The sequence below is a fragment of the Girardinichthys multiradiatus genome, chromosome 6 (assembly GCF_021462225.1).
Source record: "Girardinichthys multiradiatus isolate DD_20200921_A chromosome 6, DD_fGirMul_XY1, whole genome shotgun sequence".
Taxonomy (NCBI): Eukaryota; Metazoa; Chordata; class Actinopteri; order Cyprinodontiformes; family Goodeidae; genus Girardinichthys; species Girardinichthys multiradiatus.
The window spans coordinates 47,030,752-47,040,603 of record NC_061799.1 but is presented as its reverse complement, the minus strand read 5'-3'; the positions used below and the strand labels follow the sequence as shown (position 1 = coordinate 47,040,603).

Here is a 9,852-nt window from a genome sequence, read left to right as displayed (position 1 = left end):
CAAAGTCAACACCAGTGACTGTCCACTGTCTCTACATGCTCATCCAGGAGGAGTGAATGCTGCAAGTCACTGACTGGATGCAATCTGCTGGGTTTCCTTAGATAGAAAAACTTTTTATCCAATTTGAATAAATAACTGAATCTGACTGAACTGTTCAATGATTACAATTAATAGGAATGTATGAACCTGACTGTTGTGAAGAACCTTGAGACGACATGTGTTGTGATTTGGAGCTATTTAAATAAACTGAATTAAATTGAATTAAATAATTTTAATAAAGAGGAGGTTGTTTATATTTTCTTTGATTAAACCTTCAGAGTTTGTTTCCGATTGGACATCAGTGTTTCAGTCTTTGGAACTAACTACTGTTCAGATGTTTGCTTTATTAAATAAAGACATTTTATTTATTTTTTTTATTTTCAGGTTTTATCTCTTTATTATTAGACCATCTAAAATAAGACAAAAAAGAAATGTAGAGTTTTCAGTCAGTCTTTGTCTCAACTTAAGAGTTTGATATATTTCCTCTACTTGTCCCTGTGAGTGAGGTAGATCAGCTGTAACTCTGCTCCTGTGGATCCTCCTCAGTGTTTGATTAGCAGCTGTAACCACAGAGACTCTGATAAAACAGGAATTAGAAGAATCCATCTGATATGAAGATGTGCTTTGAATACCACTTCCCTCCTCTTTGAAGAGTAGTCAGATATCTGTGTTCAGGTTTTTGTACAGCCTCTTCTACACTTTGTATCACTGTGTTTCTAGAGCACAGTAGTAGAGAGCTGAGTCTGCCAGGGTTAACTCTCTGATGGTCAGCTCAGTGGATCCAGATGTTGCTGCTGAGACACATCCACCATCAGGAAGATACTCAGCTGAGGAACCAGGTGGTTCTTAGAGGAGCCTGAAGGTCAGAATGATGTCTGAACCAGTGAAGGTCAGGATACTCAGATGTTGTCTCATAGCTACAGCTGAGTGAGACAGGTTGTCCTTCTGTCCCTCTGACTTCATCTCTATCAGCAGAGATTGTGTCTCCAGCTGTTAGTCCTGGAAAAGAAATGAAGACATTAGACTAACATTGTCCATGAGGCTGAGAGGAGAAGACAGTGGACAAATGTCCTCTGTACAGAGTTACTCTGTGGACATTCACAACTAAATCAACTGTAGAACTCTGTCAGTTCAGTTTCCAAGATGATGAGAAGCTGATTTTCATTCAGTCAGAGCAAAGAAAGCAGAAAAGTAGTGAAATGCAGTCTGTATCTGTGGTTGATGCAGCAGCTGGAACAAAACTTGAATCCCTGATCTTAAACTCACCTAGAAGGTGAGATAGAAGCAAAAAGAGGTAAAGCAACATGTCTCTGGAGCTCTTAAAGCCACACACAGCAGATGAACAATGTTCTTCCACTGTAGTAGAAGGAGGAAGAAATAATGTCATTGGAGGAGCTGAAGTTCAGTGGGCGGGGCCACTTCAACTCAACCAATCACAGAGTTTTCTGCTTCCACAGCAGCTCTGTCTCTGATCTTTACTGCTTCATGTCTCTGTTGTCTTTGTCATCAGTCCAAAGACTCAACAATCAGTGGTTTAACAGTGTGTGAGGCCCTCTAGTGGATGATGTGGAGTACTGCAGGTTTTTGTACAGAGTTCTGGTGTTTCCTGTCACTGTGGGCCTCACAGCACAGTAGTACACAGCAGAATCTGTCAATGCAGCAGAGGAGATCAGCAGATGAAACTTCTTTGTTGGTTTTTCATGTTTCAAAGACAACCTTCCTGTTGTGTCTGAATTTCCTGAGGTGACCAGCTGTGGAGATGAACTGGACATCTGTTGGTACCAGAACAGCATCTGTGTGGTTCCTGAATAGTTGCAGGACAGAGTCACAGTGTCTCCTTCCAAACCCAGAAGAACATCTTTAAATGATGTCAGTAAATCCTCAGAGGATCCTGAAAACAACAAAGATGGACATCAGCAGAACATCTGGATTTGAGTTCTGTGTCTTTAATCTCAGTTTATTCTTCTAGAAGTGAACACATTGAAAGCTCTAAATGTTTTCATGTCTACGTCTCCTTTTCCACCTGCCTGCATGTTCAGATGACTTACCTGGTTGAAAGGAGATGATCATCATCATCCAGAAGAAAAGCAGGAACATTATTTTCACTCGTACTAACTGAAGAACAGAGAGAACACAGCAGCTCTTCAGCTCCAACACAAAACCTCTTAGAGTAGAGCTCCTCCTCTGGCTGAGCTCTGGTTCTATACAGTCTGATGACGGGCCGTCCCAGTAGAACCAGTCCAAACTTAGAGTGTCTGATGATAAAAGAAGGTCAGAATTACAGTCCAGGATCTGCAGGGAACTCTGCAGCTGTTGGATCAACAATCAGAAAGACTTTTCTCACATTTGTCCTCCAAGGGATTCATGAATAAGAACGTTAGGGTCCAGTAAGAACATTTAGAGTCCAGCTACAGTTTGTCACTAAACAGACACACAAAGAACGACCTTATGAATATTGATATGAATATTATGATCCCAACAGATGAGTTAGAGATCAAGAAATGATTCAACATGTACATTTTCTCTGTGGTTGTCTTCAAGTATACCAGGTTCAGCTGTTGTTACTGTCTGAAAGACAATCAGATGTTGGCTTGTTCTGATATGTGACGACGTCAAAGAGACAAAAGGAAGATATATAAGTGGAACATTTAAGGAATTACTCCAGAATTAAAAACTGATGTAAATCAATCAGGGGAATCTAGAACTCACAGTCTTGAAAATCTGAGTTCAAGTTTCACAAAGTCTTAATTTTACTGATCCAGTGAAACAACACAGGTGATTGTTGAACATGAGCTCATATGTTTCTTCAGAGCCTCAGTTTATTTGTCCACCTGAGAACACCTGAGAAGACCTGGTCTGTGAAAAACTGTGGAAAATATCTTCTGAGCTCTGATCATATAAAAAGAATAAAGCAGTCCTTTCTATTTTTAAAGTTTTAAGTTTCAAAAAGTAAAATGAAAAGAGACTAAATTAGAAAAATTGGAATGAATAAAAAAACAAAGTCTGTTCATCTGATTGCATCAACTGATCTCGTTTTGTTCCAAGTCAAAAAGGAGCAAAACCAGAATTTTTGACTCGCTCTAGAAATGTTGGAACATTTGCTAAACACAGAACTCAAATGTATGAGTGTGTGCTTAGTTGTTTGTGTGTTGCCCTGCGATGGACTGGTGATCTGTCCAGGGTGAACCCCGCCTCTCGCCCTTAGACTGCTGGAGATAGACACCAGCTCCCCCGCGACCCACTATGGAATAAGTGGTAGAAAATGACTGACTGACTGAAATAATATTTTAAAGAAAGATCTGCTGAATAAAACCAACCTTCTGGATGACCAATTCTCAATGGTGTCTAATTAGTTGCCTTTATTTATTGAAATAATATTTAAAGAAATATTATTAAGGAAATAGTAAAATATTTAAGGAAATATTTTGGAAAAGAGCCAAATCTTTCTGGAGAAATGGGGCTTAATGGTGTTTACTTAGTTATCAGATTTAGTAAAATGATGTTTAGGGACTATTATTTACTGGATTGAAATCTAACAACCTTTCTGTTAAATACTCTTTAGCACCAGAATCAAACACATATTTTTAAAATACCAGGGTCAATAAAAGGGTTAAAATGAATAAACGCGGACAGCGCGTTATGATCAATATTCTGTTTAAAATCACCCTTCAAGTAAAGTTTGTCTTAACTTTAAAACACACAAAGAACACAACCTGAACACGTGTGCTGCAGATAGTTTGCTAGCACCAAGATAGCTGAGTTCAACACAAACAAAACCAAACTTCATAAAATGAAAAACGTTTAGATCATTTCAATGTAAATCCTTCTATTTCTCTGCCCAAACACTTAATCTCATGAACTGTGGTGAGGAAATGTTGTCCAAGACGAAGAAGTTTGAAGAAACGTCCACAGTCAACAAACGGTTAGCTCTAGCTAACCTCCGTAGCTGTGAATGAAAGACGGCCCGTTCTTTCCACCAACCACACTGCACGTTAACACAGTGATGCGGTCTCTGCTGTCTCCCTTCCAGACTGGGAGACAGTCTCCTCTGCAGGGACTTTTCTGGAACACCGTTTGCTTCTGTAGATCTCAGAGAGAAAGTCAAGCCAGGCTTATACCTTAATCACCCCGTTCATGAATGAATCTACCGGATACACAAACAGTTATTCACTCGTATTTAACTGGTGCATATAATCACGTGATCTTATGACCCTCTTGGATCCAGTTGAAGAGTTTGTCTTTTTTGCCAGCAAAGAGACATCAGCGCACTGGGCCTTCCCAATCCTGGTCCCGCAGAGGAGCAGTGGAAAGAGGTCGGCTTGTTGGAGAAGGGGTGCTCTTATTCAGACAGTGGCATCATGGGAAGTCTGCTGCTACCCCCCTTTCCTCAGTTGCTGGAAGTCAGTTAAATGCAATTTATTTTGAAAGTTCGAAAAGTCTGTTCGGGAGTTTAATGTTGAAATCCATGGCTGGATCCCAACACTGAAATGTATGAGTTGTCCCAAAGCTTGTTTTAGTCTTCAGCACAGAGAGAGAGAAATAATATCAGAATCAGCTTTATTACCAGGTTCGTACATACAAACAAGAAATTTGACTCTGGTACACTTTGCTCTCTGGGTTTTTAAATATATTTTAAATATATTTATGAATGTATCTTTATGTCCTTAAATATTCATATATACAAAGGTGCATTTGCAAATTCAGTATGCAGTTGTTTGGTTCTCTATCAAATGTTCATCAGAGAAACAGCCTGGGGGAAGAAACTGTCTCTGTGGCGGCTGGTTTTAGTAAACAGTAAAACAACAGTAAACAATATAAAACAATAAGTACTTCATAGTCAACTACTGTCATTTAATGGCCTAGTGCCAAGGTTCACCTCTATCAGTGCTCTCAACTTTCTTGTTCTGTCAACCACTAGCTTAAAAGGGGCTATGCAAGGCTCTGGTGGGTATCCTGCCCTCCTGATGTCCCAGGGGCTAACTCACCCAATGGGAATGGTAAAATACCCTCCCTATCCTGGTCATTTCCAGTTCAGGCTGCAGCAGTGGGCTGATGGCTGCCCAGTGGGTTGGTGGATTTGGGAGGTCTGATTGGTGCTGGGAGGTCTTTCTGCTAGGGGTACTGGGCTTGGCCTGCGCAGGGAGGAAAGCAGTGTGGCTGGATCGGGAGGCCTGGTGCCCCACGTCTTGCTCTGTGCCTTTTTGTGGCCTGTTGACTGCTGCTCCCGTACTTCACTGATGACCTACTTTTGTGTGGGTCATGTAGCAGACCGGTCTTGGTATCTTCCAGATATGAGTTTATTCTTGTTTATTCCTGCAAGCACTGCTAAGAAACCTTTGAGGAAACCTTCATAATATGAGCTACAACAACATCTAATTTTCCTTTGGGATTAATAAAGTATTTTTGAATTGAATTGAATTGAATTAAGAGTCTTTTGACCATGCTGCCAAAGTGTGCATAACTGAAAGGGTACATCTGATTGGTCAAAAAGTCTCACATACACAACAATGATATGACTGTTGTATATATATCTCAACTCATGTAAGGGAATTTGTATGAAGATGTATACAGAGATGTGTTCTGAATAAAAGGTCCCCCGCGTCGGCTTTGTGAGGAAACCAGTTGTCCCTTCATCATTTTTAAATTATTAAACTTTCTTCTCCCACACCTTCTTTGATGCTGAATCCAGTCTTGATTTAATGAACTCAGTCACGCAATTGGAATTTCATTTAGATATATGTTTTGTAGAGCAAATGTTTCCTGGCATATGTAAACAACCATGGTATGCCTCAATACAAGACAGGACACCAACACACAAACAAACTGACCCTTCAGCACCATGGACAGCACCATTGCAGAAATCAAGTTGAAATAGGCTGGAAGACCTTCAATGATTCCTAATAAGTAGCTCTAAATTGCTTGTTGCGTGTGATCTACAAAGACTGGGTATGCAATGGATAACAGGTGCAAAAGAGGTGCAGACTGCCCTAAATGAGGAAACTGCGTGTGCTACTGGCTGTCACCATGGAGAGTGTTGGAGAGCAGAGCAGAAAGAAAAATGAAGTTTTAAACCATGGAGTTTGAGGTAATAATAATGAGAACTATAATAATAATACAAATCATTTTAATATTAATAATAAAAGTATAATGCATTTATATAACTATCTCAAATCATGACAGAAATATAGCTTTAAACAGTTACTTCCGCCAACACATACACACATGTCCTGCGTACAAGAAGCACATAGGACCAAATTGTTGTTTATTTGATTTCCTTCAATGTTCCTTCGGCTCCATGATGGTTTTCTGGTCTCTGGTGGCTATTAATGTTCAGTCTAGTTTGTTAAATAACATGGCACAACATTTTGCGTGAAGATTAGCACCTGCCTTTCAGAAGTACTGAATATAGAAGCTAAAACAACAACCTCAATCCGTTTATCACCTGCAGGCTGATAAATCACACTGCAGATGGTAAAGGATTACATTTGCATTTCCTCCTCCCATAAAATTGCTAGTTTGGATCATTCTCTTATGTTTTGCATTCATGAAGGCAAATGCTAAAATGTTCTTGCTCAATGTTAAGTGAATTTTACACACGCAATTCAATTTGCAGCTGGTTTGTAGATTAGCTTTGTCCACGCAAACAAGTTTGCAAGTGTTTTTATACATGCAAACCTTTTGAAGATCCGCCCCTATGTGCAGTAAATCTTAGGCTCGCTTAGTCTTTCTGACCATATGAGAAAAATGTTTAAATTCTGTTTACTGAGGTCATGTAGCCTAAACAGGTGGCTTAAAGTTGGTTTCTGGAATATCTTCTCCAAACTGTTTAAGAAAAAGGGGTCAGGATTTGCTTGCTGCCCTTTAAGAGTAGCCCATCCAGGGGTGCCATGGTAAGTCAGCTTACTTATTTGACCAGAGATTATACATCACAGTCAAATTTAACCAGTTTGTGGTTAATTAGCTAATTTTAAAAGGCCTGGCAGTTCACACCAACCGGTCCAACACCAAATTCTACATTTGTCAAGTGGGCAGTAATACCAATCAGGCTTACTAGAGTTGGTGGGTTTTTCATTACTAAAGACTACTCTAAACTTTAGACCCTCTTATGTGTGAAAGAGGAAGAAAAAAACGATACCATAAGATTGGAGTCAAGATACTTTCCCTTTTCTAGCGAGCGGACCTCAACATCCTTCTATTTATGAGAAACATTTAATGCCATATTTCAAACTGTCCTCTTGGGTCCCCAATGGGGTCCTACAGTGACTCCGGGGCTGACAACCTCTTCACCCATAAACCACAGCAATTTCCTTTAATGTTGACCCAGTCAAATACCAAAAACTTAATATACACTACCTGGCGAAAAAAAAAGGACAACCAAAAAAAAAACGTTAAACACTAATATTTCGTTGGACCACCTTTATCTTTGATTACGGCTCCATTCGCTGTGGCTTTGTTTCGATAAGCTTCTGCAATGTCACAAAATTTATTTCCACCCAGTGTTGCATTCATTTTTCACCAAGATCTTGATGATGGTAGAGTCAAAGCCTTCTCTGCAGCCCATCCCAAAGGTTCTCAAGGGGGTTAAGGTCTGGACTCAGTGGTGGCCAATCTACGTGTGAGAACGATGTCTCATTCTCCTTGATCCTCTCTTTCACAATTAGAGCCTAATGAATCCTGGCATTGTCATCTTGGAATATGCCCGTACCATCAGGGAAGAAAAAATCCATTGATGGAATAACCTGGTCATTCAGTATATTCAGGTAGTCAGCTGACCTCATTCTTTGAACACATACTGTTGTTGAACCCAGACCTGACCACCTGCAGCAAGCCCAGATCATAGCACTGACCCCACAGGCTTATATATTAGGCACTAGGCATGATGGGTGAATCACGTCACCTGCCTCTCTTCTTACCCTGATGGCCCATCACTCTGGAACAGATTAAATCTTGACTCATCAGACCATATGACCTTCTTCCATTGCTCCAGAGTCCAATCTTTATGCTCCCTAGCAAATTAAAGCCTTTTTTTTTCAGTTAGCCTCACTGATTAGTGGTTTTCTTAAGGCTACACAGCTGTTCAGTCCCAATCCCTTGAGTTTCCATCACATTGGGCCTGTGGAAATGTTCTTACTTTCACTATTAAACAGAGTTCTACTGTTGTTTTTCTTCGATTTGATTTCATCAAACGTTTAAGAGATCGCCGATCACAATCATTCAGGATTTCTTTCCGGCCACATTTCTTCCTTGAAGACGATGGGTCCCCGCTATCCTTCCAGTTTTTAATAATGTGTTAGACAGTTCTCAACCCAATTTTGGTAGTTTCTGCAATCTCCTTAGATGTTTTCTCTGCTTGATGCATGCTGATGATTTGACCCTTCTGAAACAGACTGATATCTTTTCTATGACCACAGGATGAGTATTTCAACATGAAGCAACTCATTGCACCTGTTGGGGTTAAATAACTTGTTGCCAGCTGAAACATAATCGCCCATGCAGTAATGATCCAATGGGAGACTCGTACCTGTTTGCTTGGTTAAATCCAGGTGGCAACTTATTATATATAAAACTTATTGTACATAAAATATTATGTGTGAAGAAAACTTTTAATTAAATCTCCCAGAAGAATGTTTTATGAATTTAAAAAATTTAACAAAATAGAGAGTTACAGCTTATTCCTTTGAAAAATACCCCAACATATCTAACCTAACATTGTATACTGTTTGTGAGCAAACAAGCATGATTGACATTTAGGGAAGAAATACAATGAAAAACAATGAGTGTGTGAGGCCCTCTAGTGGATGTTGTGGAGTATTGCAGGTTCTTGTACAGAGTTCTGGTGTTTCCTGTCACTGTGGGCCTCACAGCACAGTAGTACACAGCAGAATCTGTCACTGCAGCAGAGGAAATGGTCATCTTCATCTCCTCTTGGTTTCCTTCAAATTTCAGTCCGTCCAGATTTTCTGCTCCACTGAAAGGTGAGTGAGACTTCCGGAACTCTGGAGGTTTTCCTGGATTTTGTCGATACCAGAACAAATACTCCACAGAACCTTTGGTGTAACTGCAGGACAGAGTAACAGATCCGCCCTCTAAATTGGACTCTTTGGTCTTCAGTGCGGTGAGTTGTTGACAGTTTACATCTGAAGGAAGAAAAAACAGAAATATGTTAGGAACAAACTAAAAGTAAAATCACATTTCTCTTCAAAGGCTCCAACAAACCTGTTCTAATGAGCAGAACCAGCAGAATAAATCCAGATGTGAGCAAAGACAGCATGTTGAGCAGAGTAGATGTTTGTGTGTTGAACTGTGTTGAATGAGGAAGTTTGTGTCTCTTCTAGAGTTCAGTAACATCTCAGCTCCTCCCTGAATCTCTCAGCTCCTCTTCCTCCTCATCTACAGTATATGATGAAGAACTGAAAATTCAGACTTAAACAGAAAACTGAACTATTCCCAGTTCAGAACCAAGTGGAACACAATGATTAAGTCTTGATGGTGGGATCCGCATCACAAGCTGGTTCTGGTTAGGTCCTGATTAAACTGTCTGTAATGTTTTAATCTGTGTTTCAGATGCACCACCGAGATCTTAGAGGATGAGAACAGAGACAAGATGTCAGGAAAATATGAGGAGATCATTTGTAATTTTATCTCATCCAGTTTTCATTCCTGCAAATCTCCACCTCAACCAAACTGTTTTGTATTTTATGTCTTTAACACAGAGAACTAAAAAACAGAACAATTATTTTTTTTATTTGTATATACAGTAAGAACCTCAGTGCTGAAACAAAAGGTTTTCTGCTTTTTGTGAGATTCTGCTAC

General features: G+C 39.8%; 2 gene segments (V, D, J or C); both read right to left on the bottom strand.

Moving 5' to 3' along the window:
• Window positions 1–1,613: 1,613 nt before the first annotated feature.
• LOC124870167 lies at window positions 1,614–2,218 on the bottom strand (the record flags this gene model as incomplete). The annotated part of the segment is given in 2 exon segments: window positions 1,614–1,930; window positions 2,088–2,218. Coding segments are annotated over 2 exon segments (366 nt in total), but the record flags the coding sequence as incomplete, so codon positions are not given.
• Window positions 2,219–8,653: 6,435 nt separating this feature from the next.
• On the bottom strand, window positions 8,654–9,568 carry LOC124869324. The segment is given in 2 exon segments: window positions 8,654–9,176; window positions 9,256–9,568. Coding segments are annotated over 2 exon segments (489 nt in total).
• Between the last annotated feature and the right edge of the window lie 284 nt (window positions 9,569–9,852).